Source organism: Nicotiana tomentosiformis, chromosome 6, assembly GCF_000390325.3.
Source record: "Nicotiana tomentosiformis chromosome 6, ASM39032v3, whole genome shotgun sequence".
Lineage (NCBI taxonomy): Eukaryota > Viridiplantae > Streptophyta > Magnoliopsida > Solanales > Solanaceae > Nicotiana > Nicotiana tomentosiformis.
Genome location: NC_090817.1, coordinates 136,067,982 through 136,089,567, shown reverse-complemented (window position 1 = coordinate 136,089,567; position 21,586 = coordinate 136,067,982). Strand labels below are relative to the sequence as shown.

General features: G+C 43.4%; 1 protein-coding gene across 1 annotated transcript; it reads left to right on the top strand.

Annotated features, from left to right (window-relative positions):
• Window positions 1–1,571: 1,571 nt before the first annotated feature.
• Window positions 1,572–4,845, top strand: LOC138894825 (uncharacterized). Its single transcript, XM_070179555.1, has 4 exons — window positions 1,572–1,873; window positions 2,534–3,090; window positions 3,597–3,688; window positions 4,411–4,845. The coding sequence occupies exons 1-4, from the start codon at window positions 1,572–1,574 to the stop codon at window positions 4,843–4,845; spliced, it is 1,386 nt and encodes a 461-aa protein (XP_070035656.1).
• The last annotated feature ends 16,741 nt before the right edge of the window (window positions 4,846–21,586 follow it).

The following is a 21,586-nucleotide window of genomic DNA, read 5'->3' as shown; positions in this document are numbered from 1 at the left end:
GCAGTGTACAAGAAACTCTAGATTGGGCCATACGACCTCGGTAGAAATCGTGCTTAATAATAATAATAATTACACGATACTTTGATAGTTTATTTCAGCTTGTGAAGCTAATTGAAATTTGGAAATTATTGGAATTTAAAGAATTTATTTATCTCTGCTTGTTAAGGAAATTATTGTTATTTATGTAAATGGGGCTAATTGATAAATTGGAAATTTATTGGAATCGAAGGAATTTAATTATTTCTATTGTTTAAAGAAAATCATCGTAAATTCTATAAATCATGTTGATCTAGATATTGCTATTTTTATTTCATTTATTATTATTGACTCTTAGTGAGTGTCAGAGTCGGCCATCTCGTCTCTACCTCTTTGAGATTAGGCTTGATACTTACTGGGTACACGTTGATTTTTGTACTCATGCTGCACTTGCTGCACATTTTATTGTGCAGGTACATATATGTCTAGCGACCTTGTTGGCGCAGAGGTGTGGTTACAAATGTGGGGACTTAGGTGAGATGCGTTATATATTACGATCCGCAGTTAACAGAGTCTCCTTCAGGGATATTATATTTTCTTGTCTAATTTATATTATGGATAGATGTTGTATTTTAAATTTTAATTCCCTAGTAAATGCTCATGCACTTGTGACACCGGGTTTTGGGAATGGTTGTGAGTTGTTTAGAAATTTAGTTTCTAAAAATATTATCATTTACTCTATGAGTTTTATTTTTATTATTTCATTGAAGAAATTTTGATTTTTAAATCCATTTAAATGGGTAATTAAGCTAAGTATGTATTGTTGTCTTGCCTGACAGCGGTGTCCGGCGCCATCATGACCTTTAATGGATTTTGGGTCGTGCCAAGTAGAGTCTTGCAGATCGGTGTGGAGACGTCCGTGCTTATCTTCGAGAGGCTATAGGGTGTTAGGAAACTTCTTTTTCTTCATCTAATATCGTGCAGTTGATATTATACTAAGTGTCTTTCTATTGATCTCTCACAGATGGTGAGAACGCGCGGCGGATGTACCAGGCGGTCGTGGGGCTGCTCCCCCCGTTGTTAGAGGCCGAGGCAGAGGTCGGGGGTGGGCTCTAGCTCTAGTCAAAGGATGATGGGGCCCTAGGGTTGCTCTTGTTGTGCCACATGTGATCCAGTGGTAGATCATGTTGTTGAGGAGTAGGATGAGGCGCCTGCAGCTATGCCAGCCCTAGCAGATTTCATGACTACGCCGGGATTCCAGGAGGTCATGGGCCGTATGTTGCAGTTCATGGACTCTATGATGCATGCTGGTTTATTTCCAGTGGACACTACCACATATCAAGTGGGAAGGGGAGTACAGACCCCTACCACTCAGGCTCCAGGGCACGCCGCTGCCATTTATCAGACCCCAAGTACACTACCTGCAGGCGAAGCCTAGTCTGTTATAATAGCTATGCTAGAGGTTGTACCATTCACGACCAATGATTAGCAGAAGTGGCTAGACAGATGGACTAGGCTTCGCCCCTACCTTTGGGGGTGAGCGGTCAGAGGACCCCCAGGATTTCATTGACCTGTGCAAGGATAGGCTCTAGAACATGGAGATATTGGAGTCCAATGGGGTGGACTTCACCGCTTTTCAGTTTGAGGGCAAGGCCCGTAGATGGTGGCAGGCTTATTTTCTTAGTAGGCTAGCAGGTTTACCTTCCTTGACTTGGGATCAGTTTACATATCTGTTCTTAGAGAAATATATACCACCTTCTGAGAGAGAGGAGCTTCGAGGTCAGTTTGAGCGACTCCGTCAGGGTCACAGGTCTATCACTGACTATGAGGCAAGGTTTACTGACTTGTCTCGCCATGCATCTATTATACTCCCTACAGATGCAGAGAGGGTGCAAAGGTTCATTGTAGGTCTGCACCCTGAGATTTAGGTACCTATGGCCCGTGAGGCAGAGATGGGGACTTCTTTTCTTCAGTTTGTGGATATAGCTTAGAGGATTGAGCATACTCGCAATCGCAGTCGAGAGTTTGCGCAGAGGGACAAGCGGCCCCAGTAGTTTGGAGGATTCAGTGGTGCCCCACCCGGGGGTTGAGGTCAGGTCATTAGGGGTCAGCCCAGCAGGCCCATGCAGTCAGCACCACCGCCTGCTCGGAGTGCTCTAGCACGACCCTATTTCAGTGACATTCCAAAGAGTACTTACCGCTCGCCAGCTATTCAAGGTTCCTCCAATGTGTATTCAGGCGATCAGGGTCAGACTTCAGGTCAACAGTCCATCGTCCCGAGGGGTTGTTTTAAGTGTAGGGATCTTGGCTACGTGAAGAGGTTTTATCCCAGACTTCGAGACAAAGTTGAGCAACAGGACTATCGGCCTATGATTACCACGCCAGCTGTTGTACTAGCCGTTCGACCGCCCATGGGCGGAGGGAAGATGGGTAGGGGCCGTCCTAGAGGTGGAGGCCAATCAAGTGGCACTCCAGCTAGGTTCTATGCCTTTCCAGCCAGACCAGATACGGTAGCCTCAGATGCCGTGATCACAAGTATTATTTCTGTCTGCGGTAGGGATGCAACAATACTATTTGATCCATGGTCTACGTATTCATATGTTTCATCTCTGTTTGCTCGTTTTCTGGGTGTTCCTCACGAGTCCTTGGGTACTCCTTTATATGTATCCATGCCAGTGGGCAATTCTGTTATTGTGGATCGGATTTACCGATCCTGTATCATGACTTTTTGTGGTTATGAGACTAGAGCGGATCTTCTGTTACTTGATATGAATGACTTTGAGGTCATCCTGGGCATGGACTGGTTATCTCTATATCATGTCGTCCTTGATTTCCATGCCAAGACTGTTACCTTGGTGATTCTAGAGTTGCATAGATTGGAGTTGAAGGGTTCATCTATCAGTGCATCTAGTCAGGTTATCTCTTACCTGCAGGCTCGACACATGGTCGAGGAGGGTTGTTTGGCTTATCTAGCTTATGTTCGGGATACTTCTACAGAGACTCCGATGACTGGTTCAGTGCCTATGGTGCGGGTGTTCTCTGACGTGTTTCCTTCTGATCTCCCAGGCATGCCACCAGATCGTGATATCGATTTCTGTATTGATTTGGTTCCAGGTACCCAGCCTATCTCTATTCCACCATATCGAAAGAGTTGAAAGAGTTGAAGGAACAGCCTGAGGAGTTGCTAGCAAAGGGGTTCGTTAGATCGAGTGTGTCGCCTTGGGGTACACCGATATTTTTTGTGAATAAGATGGATGGGACTATGCGGATGTGCATTGATTACCACTAGTTGAACAAAGTTACCATTAAGAATAGGTACCCGTTGCCACGTATTTATAATTTGTTTGACCAGATGCAGGGTGCCAGGATGTTCTCTAAGATTGACTTGAGATCTAGGTATCATCAACTGAAGATTCGTGCTTCAGATGTTCCGAAGACGGCCTTCCAGACTAGATATGGTCACTATGCATTTTTGGTGATCTACTTGCGTAGTATGGGGGAGCACGAGCAGCATTTGAGAGTTTTGCTTCAGACTTTGTGGGAATAGAAGCTATATACTAAGTTCTCTAAGTGCGAGTTCTCGTTAGATTCTGTGGCATTCTTGGGGCATGTTGTATCAGGAGAGGGTATTAAGGTAGATCCCGGGAAGATCGATGTAGTCCAGAGTTGGTCTCGTCCTACCACAGCGACCGAGAACAGGTTATTATCGCCGGTTTGTAGAGGGCTTCTCATCTATTACAACACCTTTGACTAGACTAACCCAGAAGGGTGCTTCATTCCGATGGTCCGATGATTACGAGTCGAACTTTTAGAACTCAAGACAACTTTGAATACAACACCGATATTAGTGTTGCCTTCAGGTTCTGGGATGTATACTGTGTATTACGACGCTTCACGTGTTGTCCTGGGTTGTGTATTAATGCAGGAAGGGTGAGTTATTGCATATGCTTCACGTCAGTTGAAGCCCCACAAGAAGAATTACCCCATACATGATTTAGAGGTGGTTGTGATTGTTCATGCTCTCAAGATCTGGAGGCATTATCTTTATGGGGTATCCGGTGAGGTTTACACCGATCATCAGAGCTTACAGCATTTGTTCAAACAGAGGGATCTCAATTTGAGGAAGCGCATGTGGCTTGAGTTACTAAAGGACTATGATATTACCATCCTTTATCATCCGTGCAAGGTGAATGTGGTTGCAGATACCTTAAGCAGAAAGGTTCAGAGTATAGGTAGTTTGGCATTTATTCAGTAGATGAGAGGCCATTGGCTTTGGACATCCAGTCCTTAGCTAACAGACTTGTGAGGTTGGATATTTCTGAGCCCATTCGAGTTCTCGCATGCGTAGTGGCTCATTCTCCATTACTTGAGTGAATCAAAGCTTGTCAGTACGATGATCCGCGCTTGTTGATTCTCAGAGAGACGGTATTATAGGGTGGTGCCAAGGAGGTTACTATCGGTGAGGATGATGTTCTGTGGCTCCAAGGTCGCCTATGTATTCCTAATGTTGATGGCTTGAGGGAGAAGATTCTAGAGGAGGCGCACAGTTCTCGGTATTCTATTCATCCAGGGACTATGAAGATGTATCGCGACCTAAGGCAGTATTACTGGTGGCGGCGGATGAAGAAGGACATAGTTGAATATATGGCGAGATGTCTAAATTTCCAGCAGGTCAAGTATGAGCACCAGAGGCCAGGTGGCCTCCTTCAGCAGATGGTTATACCAGAATGGAAGAGAGAGCGCAACACTATGGACTTCGTTATTGGGTTGTCGCGGACGTTGAAGAAGTTTGATGCCTTTTGGGTCATTATTGACAGGTTGACCAAGTCGGCACATTTTATTCCGATGGTGACTACCTACTCTTCATAGAGATAAGCCTAGATTTACATTCAGAAGATTGTCCGATTGCATGGTGTGCATGTGTCACGACCCAATTCCGTATCAGGCCGTGATGGCGTCCAGCACCGTTGCTAGACAAGCCAACAATGAATAACCTAATGATTTCCCATTTTTAACGAATTTTGCAGAAGTGATCTTTTTCTTTTACTTAAAAGATATAATTAAAACCGATTTAAATTATTAAATGAAAACAGCGAGAAACATTAACAACTGTAAGAACAAAACCCATTAACAACCGTAAGAACAAAACCCCAAAAAAAAATCACAAGTCTACTAATACGTGTCAAGATCTAGTGTCACAAGTGTATGGCCAACTTAGTAGAATATACAAAAGATATCTATCCTACTTCCTGAAAGGGAATAGACAGAGACAAAATAAAAGAGGGACTCCGGCATGCTGCTGAATGGCTCGGAAGGGCAGCTCACCGTAGAATCTCGAACCCAGATCAAGAATGCGCGTCGGATGGATATCCAGATGCACTTGCCTCAAATCCTGCACAATTAAGTGCAGAAGTATAGCGTGAGTACATAAAATAATATGTACCCAGTAAGTGTCCCGCCTAACCTCGAAGAAGTAGTGACGAGGGGTCGAATTGACACTTACTAAGGCTAATGATAATGAATTTAAAATTTTAACTGAGCATAGATTACAATAAAAATACTAAAACTCAACAGTAAGTGATGGCAAATACCCTTTTTCACAATTATAAATCCCAAATTTATCTTCTATTTAAATATTGGAGCAATATCAGTTATGAGTATAAAATCCCAAAATATTCATGCGCAAATAATGCCGAGGATGTACGTCCCGAACCAACATAACGATATTTAAATTTTGCACTGTCGAGGGTCGAACGGCGCAAACCATAGATGCATCTATTAAATCTGCCGAGGCGCTCGGCCCGCTCCACTAATAGAAAATACTTAAAGAAACACAAGTTTTTCAATAACAGTCAAGTGTTCGATTCATACCCTCAAATAAGTGAAGCTTATCCCTTTGGGATCCTCTTACAATTTTTGGAAATTATGATTTAAGCAATTCAATTGACAAGTAAAGGCACAATTATTTTAAGTATGGCATGATGAGGGTCCTAGACTACCCGGACTTAGCATAAATAGTAGTCACGCACGGACTCTCGTCACTTCGTACATACGTAACACCCCCCCCCCCCCACACACACACACAAATAGTCACGTATATTAGTTAACTCGCCTATGAGAAAATTTCTCTCTTACAAGGTTAGAAAGGAGACTTATCTCGTCTCAAATCCCACTCCCCTATTCAAGAACGTGCTCAATCCTCCAAAATTGGTGCCAAATGACTCCAAACTAGTCAAACATTATATAAATTGACCAATTTACGCTCAAAAGTTCATACCCCCATTAATAAAGCAATTACCCAACCCTAAATGCAAGATTCCTAAAATTCACCCCCGGGCCCACGTGCCCGAATGCCGGAAATTTTTGAAGAAAGTTGTTACCCATAACCTTAGGAACATAAATATATGATTTTCACTAAGTTCCATAATTATTTTCGTGGAAAAATCCCATTTTAATAAAAACCTAGGTTTTCATCTAAACCCATGATTTCTACAAATTTTCATGTTAAAAACTACCCATAATCTATGTATTAAACTCACATTAAGTAGAAATTACTTACCTCACAAGGCTAGGTTGCAATCCCCCCACCCCTTAAATGCTCTCTAATCGCCCAAGAGTGAAACAAATGGCCCCAAAAATGCCTAAGTCCCGATTTTAAACTTACTGTCCAACTGCCCTCCTTCATCGCGAACGCGGAAGGGACCTAGCATTCGCAAAGGAAAACGGTTCAAGCCCCTGAGACGACTCATCGCGAATGCGATCAAGTCAACACGAACACGGAGGCTGACTTGGACTACCCTTCACGTACGCGAAGGCTTCTCCGCGAACGCGAAGAACAAATAGCGGCCCAAGCCCAGCCCAGGGTACTCTACGCGAACGCGAGTCGCCTCATGTGAACGCGAAGGTCACAGGTCCCAGACCTTCGCGAATGCGGACTAGCTATATCAAATTCGTAGCACAAAATTCCCCAGCCCCCAATTCCTTCTACACGAAAGCGAGAGTCCTTCCGCGTTCGTGAAAAAGGAAACCAGAACTAGAATTTTCTGGTTTTTCACACCGAGCCCCTCGGGACCCCATCCAAAGGCACCAACAAGTCTGAAAACATGATACAGACTTGCTCGAACTATCAAAACCGAACTAAGAATCGCACCCCAAAACCAATTGAATCAAACATAAGAATTTCAAGTTCTTCAATTTACTTCCAATGCGCCGAAACGTACTAAAACTACTCGGAATATACACCAAATTTTACGTGCAAGTCTTAAATGACATTACGGAACTATTCCCAGTCTCGAAATTCTATTTGGACCTCGATAACACCAAAACCCGCACCAAACCAAATTTAAAGAACTTTTTAAAACCTTCAAGAACCAACTTTCACTATTCGGCGCTGAAACGCGCCCGGTTCATCCAAAACCAGATCCGAACATATATCCAAGTCCAAAATTATCATACAAACCTATTGGAACCGCCAAATCCCGATTCTGAGGTTGTTTACTCAAAATGTTAACCGAAGTCAAACTTGACCTTTTAAGCCAACCTTAAGGAACCAAGTGTTCCGATTTCAACCCGAACCCTTCCAAATCACGAACTAACCATCCCTACAAGTTATAAAATAGTAAAAGCATGTACGAGAAGTCTTATTTAGGGGAACGGGGTTCTAGAAAGCAAAACGATCGGTCGGGTCGTTACATTCTCCACCTCTTAAACAAACATTCGTCCTCGAACGGGTTTAGAATTATACCTAGAGTGCTGAATAAGTGAGGGTATCGGCTCCGCATGTCCTCCTCGGACTCCCAGGTCGCCTCCTCGACTGGTTGGCCCCTCCACTAAACCTTTACCATGGAAATCCTCTTGGATCTCAACTAGCGATCCTGCCTACCAACTACGGCAACTGGCTCCTCTTCATAACCCAGACTCTCATCTAACTGAATCGTGTTAAAGTCTAACACATGTGACAAGTCGGGATGATACCTCCGGAGCATAGACACATGGAAAACGGGATGAACTCCCGATAGACTGGGAGGCAAAGCAAGCTCATAAGCATCCTCCCCAACTCACCTCAACACCTCAAATGGACCTATAAACCTTGGGCTCAACTTGCCCTTCTTCCCAAACCTTATGATCCCTCCCCTTTATCGGCGAGACTTTCAAGAGAACCTTCTCACCTACCATAAATGACACATCACGCGCCTTCTGATCCGCGTAGCTCTTTTGTTTGGACTTTGCTGTGCGAAGTCGCTCCTGAATCAACTTTACCTTTTCCAAGGCATCCTTTACCAAATCGGTACCATATAACTTAGCCTCGCCGGGCTCAAACCACCTGATAGGAGAACGACATCGCTGACCATATAAATCCTCAAATGGAGCCATCTCGATGTTGGACTGATAGCTGTTATTATAAGCAAACTCGGCCAAAGGTAAGAACTGATCCCAATGTCCCCCAAAGTCAATACACATGCTCTAAGCATGTCTTCCAAGATCTGAACTATCCGCTCTGACTGCCTGACGGTCTGTGGATGAAATGCAGTGCTGAGCTCTACACGGGTCCCCAACTCACCCTGTATAACTCTCTAGAAATGGAAGTGAACTGAGGGCCTCTGTCTAATATGATGGAAACAAGCACACAGTGCAACCGAACTATCTCCCGAATATAAATCTGGGCCAACCTCTCTGAAGTATAAGTAGTTGCAACTGGAATAAAGTGTGCTAACTTGGTCAAACTGTCAACAATGACCCAAACTACATCGAACTTCCGCAAGGTCCACGGCAACCCAACTATGAAGTCCATAGTAATGCGCTCCCATTTCCACTCCAGTATAGTCATCTGCTGGAGTAAGCCACCTGGCCTTTGGTGCTCATACTTAACCTGCTGGCAATTTAGGCACCTAGCTACATACTCAACTATGTCTTTCTTCATCCGCCACCACCAATAGTGTTGCCTCAGGTCCCGATACATCTTCGTAGAACCTGGATGAATAGAGTACCGAGAACTGTGTGCCTCCTCTAGAATCCTCTCCCTCAAGCCATCGACATTAAGAACACATAGACGACCCTAGAGGCGCAGGACTCCATCCTCGCCAATAGAAACCTCCTTGGCACCACCCTATAGTACCGTCTCTCTAAGAACTGCCAAGTGCGGATCATCAAATAGTCGAGCTTTGATTTGCTCCTATAGTGAAGACTGGGTAACGATGCAAGCAAGAACTCGGCTGGGCTCTGAAATATCCAACCTCACAAGTATGTTAGCCAAGGACTGAATGTCCAAAGCTAGTGGCCTCTCCTCTGCTAAAATGAATGCCAAGCTACCCATACTATCTGCCTTCCTGCTCAAGGCATCTGCGACTACATTCGCCTTACCCGGATGATAAAGAATAGTGATGTCATAATCCTTCAGTAACTCAAGACATCTACGTTGCCACAAATTGAGATCCCTTTGCTTGAACAAATGCTATAATTTACGATGATCAGTGTAAACCTCACAAGACACCCCATATAGATAATGCCTCCAGATCTTAAGAGCATGAAGAATCGCAGCCAATTCCAAATCGTGCACAGGATAATTTTTCTCATGGGGATTCAACTGACGTGAAGCATATGCAATAAATCGCCCCTCCTGCATCAATACACAACCCAAGCCAACACGTGAAGCATCGCAATAAACTGTATACATCCCCAAACCGGAAGGCAACACTAGAACTAGTGTGATAGTCAAAGCTGTCTTGAGCTTCTGAAAGCTCGCTTCACAATCCTCGGACCAATAGAACGGAGCACCCTTCCGGGTCAATCTGGTCAAAGGTGGTGCAATGGATGAAAAGCCCTCCACAAACCGGCGATAATAACCTGCTAACCCCAAGAAACTCCTGATCTCAGTCGCCGAAGTGGGATGAGGCCAACTCTGAACTGCCTCAATATTCTTAGGATCCACCTTAATACCCTCGCCTGATACTACATGCCCCAAGAATGCCACGAAATCTAACCAAAACTTGCACTTGGAGAACTAAGCATATAACTTATGTTCCTGCAAGGTGTGAAGCACCACCCTCAAATGATGCTCGTTCTCCTCCATGCTACGTGAGTAAATCAAGATGTCATCAATGAAGACAATAACAAAGGAATCAATATAAGGCATGAACACCCTGTTCATCAAATCCATAAATGTCGCTGGGGCATTAGTCAAGCCGAAGGACATCACTAGAAACTCATAATGACCATATCTAGTACGGAAGGCAGTCTTCAGAACATCTGAGTCCTGAATCTTCAATTGATGGTACCCCGATCTCAAGTCAATCTTAGAAAACACCCTAGCACCCTGCAACTGGTTAAACAGATCATCAATACGCAGCAACGGGTACTTGTTCTTAATGGTAACTTTGTTCAACTGGCGGTAATCAATGCACATCCGCATAGTCCCATCTTTCTTCTTCACAAATAATACTGGTGCACCCCAAGGTGATACACTTGGCCTGACGAACCCCTTTGCTAGCAACTCCTTAAGCTGTTGCTTCAGCTCCTTTAATTCTTTTGGGGACATTCGGTACAGTGGGATAGATATAGGCTAAATGCCTGGAGCCAAGTCAATACAGAAATCAATATCACGATCTGGTGGCATGCCTGGGAGGTCAGAAGGAAACACATCGCCAAACTCCTGAACTACAGGCACTGAATAAATCGTCGGAGACTCTGCGGTAGTATCCCAAACATAGGCTAGATAAGCCAGGAAACCTTTCTCGACCATGTGTCGAGCCTTCATAAAAGATATAACCCGACTAGATGTGATGACAGATGAACCCTTCCACTCCAACTTTGGCAAATCTGGCATTGCTAAGGTAAGAGTCTTGGCATGGCAATCAAGGATGGCGTGATATGGAGATAGACAATCCATGCCCAGGATGACCACACATCACCGATAGATCCGATCCACAACAACAGAGTCATCCACAGGAGTGGACACATAAACAGGAGTACCCAAGGACTCACGAGAAATATCCAGAAAATGAGCAAACAAGGATGGCACATACGAATAGGTAGATCATGGATCAAATAATACCGAGGCATTCCTACCACAGACATAAATAATACCTGTGATCACTTCATCTGAGGCTACTGCATCTGGTCTGGTCGAAAAAGCATAGAACCGAGGTGGGGCGCCGACTTGCTGGCCCCCACCTGCCTGGCCTCCACCTCTAAGACGTCCCCTTCCCGTCTGTCCTCTGCCTCTAGGCGGCCAGACCGCTGGTGCTGTAATCATGGGCTGCTGGCTCTGCTGTACTACCTTGCCCTGGTGCCGGGGGAAAAATCTCCACACATGACTAAGATCCCCACACTCAAAATAACCTCTCGGCGCGGTGATATTCTGCCCTGAAGTCTGACCCTGATGGCCTAAATACTCACCGGAAGAACCCTGAATAGCTGGTGGGCAATAAGAACTCTCTGGAATGGCATAGAGGTATGCACTAGAACAACCCTGATGACCGGAGTACCCACTGGAAAGACCCTGAATAGCTGACGGTCGGTAAGAACTCTCCAGCATAGCACTGAAATAGGGTCGCACTGAAGCACCCTGTGGAGGCGGCGGTGCTGGATATGGGGGCCTACTAGGGTGGCCCCTCCCAAAATGACCTCTGCCCCCAGCTGGGGCACCTCTAACCTCTCCAAAAAAATGGGATCTCTTGTCCCGCTGCATCTACTCTCTACCCCTCTAACGGTAACCCTCAATCCTCCGAGCTATCTCCACCACTAGCTGATAAGAAGTCCCTATCTTAACCTCCCGGGCCATAGTGGCCTGAATACCTGAGTGCAACCTTGCAACAAACCTTCGCACTCGCTCCGCCTCAGTAGGAAGTATCATAAGTGCGTGGCGAGACAACTCAGAGAATCTTGCCTCATAATCGGTCACTGACATCTGACCCTGCTGGAGCTGCTCAAACTGAAACCGCAGCTCTTCCCTCTGAGAGGGTGGAATATACCTGTCCAAGAATAGGCGTGTAAATTGGTCCCAAGTCATGGGAGGAGAACCTGCCGGCCTGCCAAGAAGATAGGACTGCCACCACCTACGGGCCCTGCCCTCTAGCTGGAGAGTAGTGAAATCCACCCCGTGGGACTCCGATATCTTTATGTTGTGCAGTCTATCCCTGCACCGATCAATGAAGTCCTGGGGATCCTCATGTCACTCACCTACGAAGACAGGAGGGTGTAGTCTAGTCCATCTATCCAATAGCTTCTGCGGATCGCCGTCCGCAGTTGGTCTAAGCTCAGGTGCAGTTGCAGCAACTGGCTGGTCTCCGCCCACGGGTAGTGTACCCGGAGTCTGATATACTACAGTTGCGTGCCCAGGAGCCTGAGCAGTACGGGTCTGTGCTCCCCCTCCCACCTGATATGTGGTTGGGTCTGCTGGAAATAAACCATCCTGGGTCATAGAATCCATGAACCACAACATACGAACCATGACATCCTGAAAGCCCGGTGCCGTAATGACATCGATTGAGGCTGGCTCTGCTGCGGACACCTCGCCCTGCTCCTTAATAACAGGATCCTCCACTGGATCCGCTGGTGGTGCAGCTTGGGCAACTCTGGGAAACCCCCTACCTCGGGCCAGTGCCCTCCCCTGGCCTCTACCTCGGCCTCTAGCAAAAGGGGGAGCAGCCCCTCCCGGGTCTGGAATGTCTGTTGCGCGTGTTCTTACCATCTGTGAGAGAATAAGAGAAAGAAACTTAGTATACCATTACTGCACGATAAGAGATAAATAAAGAGTAGTTTTTCCTAACATCCTATACCTTCTCAAAGATAAGTACGGACGTCTCCGCACTGATCTGCAAGACTCTATTAGACCTGCCCATAACTTGTGAGACCTACGTGAACCTAATACTCTGATACCATGTTGTCACGACCCAATTCCATATCAGGTCGTGATGGCGTCCAACACCGTTGCTAGACAAGCCAATAATGAATAACCTAATGATTTCCCATTTTTAACGATTTTTGCAGAAGTGATCTTTTTCTTTTACTTAAAAGATTTAATGAAAACCGATTTAAATTATTAAATGAAAACAGCGAGAAACATTAACAACCATAAGAACAAAACCCATTAACAACCTTAAGAACAAAACCCCCAAAACAAATCACAAGTCTACTAATACGTGTCAAGATCTAGTGTCACAAGTATATGGGAAACTTAGTAGAATATACAAAAGATATCTATCCTACTGCCTGAAAGGGAATAGACAGAGACAAAATAAAAGAGGGACTCCGGCATGCTGTTGAACGACTCGGAAGGGCAGCTCACCGTAGAATCTCGAACCCAGATCAAGAATGCGCGTCGGATGGATATCCAGATGCACCTGCCTCAGATCCTGCACAATTAAGTGCAGAAGTGTAGCGTGAGTACATAAACTAACATGTACCCAGTAAGTGTCCCGCCTAACCTCGAAGAAGTAGTGATGAGGGGTCGAATTGACACTTACTAAGGCTAATGATAATGAATTTAAAATTTTAACTGAGCATAGATTACAATAAATATACTAAAACTCAACAGTAAGTGATGGCAAATACCCTTTTTCACAATTATAAATCCCAAATTTATCTTCCATTTAAATATTGGAGCAATATCAGTTATGAGTATAAAATCCCAAAATATTCATGCGCAAACAATGCCGAGGACGTACGTCCCGAACCAACATAACGATATTTAAATTGTGCACTGTCGAGGGTCGAACGGCGCAAACCATAGATGCATTTATTAAATCTGCCGAGGCGCTCGGCCCGCTCCACTAATAGAAAACACTTAAAGAAACACAAGTTTTTCAATAACAGTCAAGTGTTCGATTCATACCCTCAAATAAGTGAAGCTTATCCCTTTGGGATCCTCTTACAATTTTTGGAAATTATGATTTAAGCAATTCAATTGACAAGTAAAGGCACAATTATTTTAAGTATGGCATGATGAGGGTCCTAGACTATCCAGACTTAGCATAAATAGTAGTCACGCACGGACTCTCGTCAATTCGTACATACGTATCCCCCTCCCCACACACACACAGAAATAGTCACGTATATTAGTTAACTCGCCTATGAGAAAATTTCTCTCTTACAAGGTTAGAAAGGAGACTTATCTCGTCTCAAATCCCACTCCCCTATCCAAGAACGTGCTCAATCCTCCAAAATTGGTGCCAAATGACTCCAAACTAGTCAAACATTATATTAATTGATCAATTTACGCTCAAAAGTTCATACCCCCATTATTAAAGCAATTACCCAACCCTAAATGCAAGATTCCTAAAATTCACCCCCGGGCCCACGTGCCCGAATGCCGGAAATTTTTGAAGAAAGTTGTTACCCATAACCTTAGGAACATAAATATATGATTTTCACTAAGTTCCATAATTATTTTCGTGGTAAAATCCCATTTTAATAAAAACCTAGGTTTTCATCTAAACCCATGATTTTTACAAATTTTCATGTTAAAAACTACCCATAATCTATGTATTAAACTCACATTAAGTAGAAATTACTTACCTCACAAGGCTAGGTTGCAATCCCCCCACCCCTTAAATGCTCTCTAATCGCCCAAGAGTGAAACAAATGGCCCCAAAAATGCCTAAGTCCCGATTTTAAACTTACTGTCCAACTGCCCTCCTTCATCGCGAACGCAGAAGGGACCTAGCATTCGCAAAGGAAAACGGTTAAAGCCCCTGAGACGACTCTTCGCGAACGCGATCAAGTCAACACGAACGCAGAGGCTGACTTGGACTACCCTTCGCGTACGCGAGGGCTTCTCCGCGAACGCGAAGAACAAATAGCGGCCCAAGCCCAGCCCAGGGTACTCTACGCGAACGCGAGTCGCCTCACGTGAACGCGAAGGTCACAGGTCCCAGACCTTCATGAATGCGGACTAGTTATCTCAAATGCGTAGCACAAAATTCCCCAGCCCCAATTCCTTCTACGCGAACGCGAGAGTCCTTCCGCGTTCGCAAAGAAGGAAACCAGAACTGGAATTTTCTGGTTTTTCACACTTAGCTCCGAGGGGTCCGAAACTCACCCGAGCCCCTCGGGACCCCATCCAAAGTCACCAATAAGTTTGAAACATGATACCGACTTGCTCGAACTCTCGAAATCGAACTAAGAATCGCACCCCAAAACCAATTGAATCACGCGCCGAAACATAATAAAACTACTAGGAATGACACCAAATTTTACGTGCAAGTCTTAAATGACATTGCGGAACTATTTCCGATCTCGGAATTCCGTTTGGGCCTCGATAACACTAAAACCCGCTCCAACCCAAATTTAAAGAACTTTTTAAAACCTTCAAAAACCAACTTTCACTATTAGGCGCTGAAACACGCCCTGATCATCCAAAACCCAATTCGAACATACGCCCAAGTCCGAAATGATCATACAAACCTATTGGAACCTCTAAATCCCAATTCCGAAGTCATTTACTCAAAATATTAACCGAAGTCAAACTTGGCCTTTTAAGCCAACCTTAAGGAACTAAGTGTTTCGATTTTAACCCGAACCCTTCCAAATCCTGAACTAACCATCCCCGCAAGTCATAAAATAATAAAAGCATGTACGGGAAGTCTTATTTAGGGGAACGGGGTTCTAGAAAGTAAAACAATCGGTCGGGTCGTTACAACCTGTTTCCATCATATCAGATAGAGGCACTCAGTTTACTTCGCATTTCTGGAGGGCAGTACAAAGTGAGTTGGGTACCCGGGTAGAGCTCAGCATAGCTTTTCATCCGTAGACCAACAGGCAGTCAGTTTAGATTCTTGAGGATATACTCAGAGCTTGTGTCATTGACTTCGGAGGTCAGTGGGATAGATTCTTGCCCATGGCCTAGTTTGCTTACAACAACAGTTATCAGTACGGCATCGAGATGGCTCCATTTGAGGCTTTATATGGTCAGTGATGTCATTCATCCATCGGATTATTTGAGCCCGGCGAGGCTAAGTTATATGGTACTGATTTGGTGAGAGATGCCTTGGAAAAGGTAAAGTTGATTCAGGAGCGACTTCGCACAGCACAGTCTAGACAGAAGATTTACGCGGATCAAAAGGCGCATGATCTATCATTTATGGTGGGCGAGAAGGTCCTCTTGAAATTCTCCGATGAAGGGGATCATGAGGTTCGGGAAGAAGGGCAAGCTGAGCCAAAGGTTTATTGGCCTATTTGAGGTGTTGCGGTGAGTTGTGGAGGTTGCTTATGAGCTTGCTTGGCCTCCCAGTCTATCGGGAGTTCATCCAGTCTTCCATATGTCTATGCTCCGGAGGTATCATGCCGAAAAATAGCACATGCTAGATTACAACACGGTTCAGCTAGATAAGAGTTTGGGTTATGAAGAGAAGCCAGTTGCCATTATTGATAGGCAGGTTCGCCAGTAGAGGTCCAAGAAGATAGATGAGGTGAAGGTCCAGTGGAGGGGTCAACTAGTCGAGGAAGCAACTTAGGAGGATGAGGAGGACATGCAGAACAGATATCCACACTTATTCAGCACTCCAGGTATGATTCTAGACCCCTTCGAGGATGAACATTTATTTAAGAGGTAGAGAATGTAACGACCCGACCGGTCCTTTTGCTTTTTAGATCCTCGTTCCCCTAATTAAAACTCTCCATATGTTCTTCTATTGTCTTATGACTTGTGGGTATGGTTAGTTCGGGTTTGGAAGGGTTCGGGTTGAAATCGAAACACTTAGTTTCTTAAGAGTAACCTATAATAGTTAAGTTTGACTTGAGTCAATGTTTTGAGTAAACGACCTCAGAACTAAGATTTGACGGCCCCAATAGGTTTGTATGATAATTTTGGACTTAGGCGTGTGTTCGGATCGGATTTCGGATGACCCACGAGCGTTTTAATGCTTAATATTAAAAGCTGGCATTGAGGGTTTTTCAAGTTCTTTAAGTTTGGTTTGGAGTGGACTTTGGTGTTATAGAGGCCCATTAGGGATTTTGAGCATGGGAATACTTCCGTATGGTGATTTAAGGCTTGCACGCAAAATTTGGCGTCATTCCGAGTTGATTTGATAGGAATCGGATGCACGGAAGTAGTTTTAGAAGTTTTTGAGTTTCATGATTTAATACATGCATTTTAGCGTCCGATTCATGATTCTAGATGTTATTTTTGTGTTGTATGATATTTTTAGACTTGTGTGGGTGTTTGGTGTGGAGCCTCAAGGGCTCGGGTGAGTTTCGGACGCGTTCGGAGGGGTGGAAGGACTTCCGTTTTTCTCGGTTTTATTTTTATGGTGCCTCAGTTATTGCAAATGCGAGGTTTTGTTCGCATTTGTGAGGTGGGCTTTAAAATTGCGATGAAGCATTGCGAGGCAGGACTCTCATTTGCAAGCTTTTCCTTCGTTTTTGCGATCTGCCCCACTTCGCATTTGCAAAGCTTGTTTTAGCAAATACGATCTTGGCAGAAATGCTCAGACTTCGCAATTGCGATGCTTTTGTCGCATTTGTGAACCAGATGCGACTGGTGCAAGGGCGTTAATTATGGGACTTAGACCTTTTTCCTCACATTTTCATTTAGTCTTGGGAGATTTGAGAGCACTTTAGAGGGGGATTCTCATCAACATCCGAAGGTAAGTAACTCCCACCCATCTTTAAGTTATTTATGCAGACTTTAGGTAGATTAAACATGGGAAAATTATGAAAACTTGGGAGATTTGTGAAAAACCTAAGGTTTGGTAAAAATTAGATTTTACCACAAAATTGGTTATGGAATTAAGAAAAAATTATATATTTGACTTCGTAAGGCTATCGGTGATATTTATCTTCGAACATTTTCGGAATCCGGGCATGTGGGCCCGGGGGTGAATTTTAAGAATCTTCTAATTTGGGTTGGGCAATTACTCTAATGGATAAATTATGAACTTTTGAGTACATATTGATTAGATTATATAATATTTGACTAGTTTCGGATTGTTCGGCATCGACTTGGGGCTTTTAGAGCGAATTAGTAGACCGGAAGTGAGCTTGGGAACGAGATAAGTCTCTTGCCTAACCTTATAAGAGAGAACTCATCCCCTTACGTGTATCTTTGTTGCGCATTATTGTGTGGGGAGCTACGTACACACGAGGTGATGAGAGTCCATGCATAGCTATATTCCATGATATGTTCGGGTAGACTTAGATCCACATCATGCTTTTAATTGTACTGTTGTGTTTATCATAAATATTAACCATCTTGAATAGAGCAGATACTAGGGATCTAAATTTGCAATTATCGTCTTAGCCTTCTTATTTCGGAAAATTGAGGAACACTTAATAACTATGAAATGTCCATATCTTCTCGTCTCGCAAGTACTTCCGCGAGCGAGGTAAACTTCTCTACTCTTATGGGATCGGGTTGTTCGCCTCGACAGTATGGTAACACCACTCTTCTGGGATCAGGCCATTCACCTAGGAAGTATGGTAACACCACTTTTATGGGATCGGGTGGTTCGCCTCAGCAGTATGGTAACACTACTCTTATGGGATTGGGCAGTTCGCCTAGGTAGTATGATGGTAACACTATTCTTATGGGATCGAGCCATTCGCCTCGACAGTACTGAGTACCACTATTCTTATGGGATTGGTCCGTTCGCCTCAGCAACTTCGTGCTTAATAATCGAAATGGGTTCTAGTTTGGATAATTGAGTTAGTTCCTTCACGGCCAATTATGAGATGTTGGTGATGTGTTACAGACTCCTGATATATTTATTGTAGTTGCTTTTATTTGTCTAAATGATACATGTTGTATGCTCAACATGTTTACTTTATGCACTTTTATTATTATTATTATTGACCTCTAGTAAGTGTCAAGTCGACCCCTCGTCACTATTTCTTCGAGGTTAGAATAGATATTTACTGGGTACGCGTTGTTCCTTGTACTCACGCTACACTTCTACACTGATGTGCAGGTATTGAGACAGGTTCTACCAGTGGTCACGCGGGCGCATAGCCGATCATCTACGGAGACTTAGGGGTGATCCGCTTGCCTTGCTACGATCTGCAGCACCGGAATCTCCTTCCATCTTATTTACTATTCATGTCTATTACTTTCGGACAATAGTTTTAGTAGTTTGTATATTCTCTGGATTGCTCAAGTACTTGTGACACTGGGTTTTGGGGATTTGTAGCACTTATGTACTGTTGTACTTGCCATTTCTATCACCGCATATTATGTACTTATGATGTCGATATTTTGTTTAAAAAGACTTATCACGTTTGCATGAAATTTAATGCAATTAAAAATATGTTGAAAAGGGATAAGTAAATAGTAGTTTCACTTGTGGGCTTGCCTAACGGCGGTGTTAGGTGTAGTCTCGACCTAGTACAAAATTGGGTCGTGACACGTTAAATTGTCCATGATGCCTTGTTAAATTGGATAGCATGTCTTATTACGCTTATGTCTCATTTACTTGACTTATGTTCACTTTGTGCTTAATGCTTGATATCTCGTGGCTATGTGAATACTTGAAATTTTTGAGAGTTGAAATATGACCATCCTTAGTAAGTAATGTGCCATGTGTGGTGAGGTTTTTGTGTAGTCTATGTATTGTACTTGTGTCTACAACTTGCCCGATATGTGAGTTGAAGCGAAAGTTTTGGTGATGCTCGGTTTGAAAAATGATTTTAGGCTTTCTTTGATCTTTTTTAGCTTTATTTCTTATCATGAATAAAATTTATCCCTAGTTAACCATTTTGATCCTATAGACTTTTATTTGGTACCCACATTACAAGACTATACCCTTTTTGTTCTTAATTGACATTGTTTTGATCCTTTTACCTCTTAAAGCACTTTAATTGTGAAATGGGCGCTAAAAGAAGTAAGAAGGGACTAAGTGTGGGGTGGCTTTTGAGTGGAACCAATAAAAGAAAGAAGGGTGCACTTGTTTTGTAAAATAATACACCATTACCGGAAATTGAAAAAGAAAAAATAGTTAAAAAAAAGAAAAAAGAAAAAGAATGTAGATGAATAAATATCTCGTTTTTGATAGTGGAGTGTAAATGTTGATAGTGCTTAAAGAAAAAGGGAATATTTTTTGGGGTGATATCATTTGTGAAGTTGGAGTTGGATTGAGAGAATTTATGCATAAAGTTGATTATGTGATGTGTTAAAGTGCTTAGGAGGGTGAATCACTATTCCTAAATATATCCTACCCGCCCCTTAGCCCACATTACGACCATAAAACCTCGTCCCCTACCTCGGGCCGGTGCCCTCCCCCGGTCTCTGCCTCGGCCTCTAGCAACAGGGGGAGTAGCTCCTCCCGGGTTTGGAACATCCGCCGTGCGTGTTCTCACCATATGTGAGAGAATAAGAGAAAAATACTTAGCATAACATCAACTTCATGATATGATATGAAGAAAGAGTAGTTTCCTAACACCCTATAGCCTCTCGAAGATAAGTACGGATGTCTCCACACCGATCCACAAGACTCTATTAGGCTTGCTCATAACTTGTGAGACCTACGTGAACCTAGTGCTCTAATACCATATTGTCACGACCCAATTCCTCCTATAGGTCGTGATGGCGCCCAACGTTACCGCTAGGCAAGCCAACAGTGAACTAACCATGTGATTGTTTCTTTTAACATTTTGGAAATAGCTGATTTTTATTTAGTGCATAAATAGGAAATAAAAGTTTAAATAAAATGAGAGATAAATAATTTTAAGAGCAAATGAGATGAGTAAATATCCAAAAATCATCATGTGTCTACTAAGCATGATCTCCAAGACCACATGTCACAAGTGTATGAGCTACTAGTAGAATATATAAAAATACTACACTACTCTCTGAAGTGAAATAGACAAAAAGTAAAAACAAAAGGAAGACTTTGGGTGCTGCGGAACGGGCTCGGAAGGCAGCTCACCGCTAAGTCTCGAAGAAATCAAGGATGCGCGCCGGATTGATAGCCAGATGCACCTGTCTCAGATCCTGCACGATTAGTGCAGAAGTGTAGCGTAAGTACATAAACAACATGTACCCAGTAAGTATCTAGTCTAACCTCGAAGAAGTAGTGACAAGGGGTCGACTTCGACACTTACTATGGGCTAACAATAAATACCGACATTATAATTAAGCATGGATTATAGAAATATAGTTGAAAACTCAATAACAAGAAATAAATAAATAATTCTTTCACTAATAGTAAATCCCAAATTAATTTCCATCATTTAACAAATTAATCTCTCAAGCCAATGAAACAATATCAATTACAATTGGGCTCCAAGAATTATTACGAACGAATTATGTCGAGGTCGTACGGCCCGATCCAACATACAAATATATAAATTGCGCATTGCCGAGGGTCGAACGGCACAAACTATAGATGTATCTATTCTAATACCGAGGCATTCGGCCCGCTCCACAAGAAGAGAAAATAATTTTTAAACAACCGATTCAAAGATTATTAAGAGGCTAATGACACCAATTCTCATTAACGGTCAAGTAATCCGTCCAAAACTCAAGTAAATGAAATTCGGCCTTTTACAATTCCTTTATCAAGTTCCAATATGGTTTAGGCACTTAAATTACAAGTAGGGTGCAAACATCACAAGTATAACATGATTTGGGTCCTAAACTACCAGTACATAAGCATAATTACTAGCTACGTATGAACTCTCA

What these genes read in the sequence shown, in the direction of transcription:
- LOC138894825 (XM_070179555.1), top strand. Translation starts at nt 1,572, where the DNA reads ATGGAGATATTGGAGTCCAATGGGGTGGACTTCACCGCTTTTCAGTTT. An exon ending in GATGCAGAGAGGGTGCAAAG is followed by an intron (nt 1,874 to 2,533) that starts GTTCATTGTAGG and finishes TGTCTGCGGTAG; the next exon opens with GGATGCAACAATACTATTTG. An exon ending in AGAACAGGTTATTATCGCCG is followed by an intron (nt 3,689 to 4,410) that starts GTTTGTAGAGGG and finishes ACGGTATTATAG; the next exon opens with GGTGGTGCCAAGGAGGTTAC.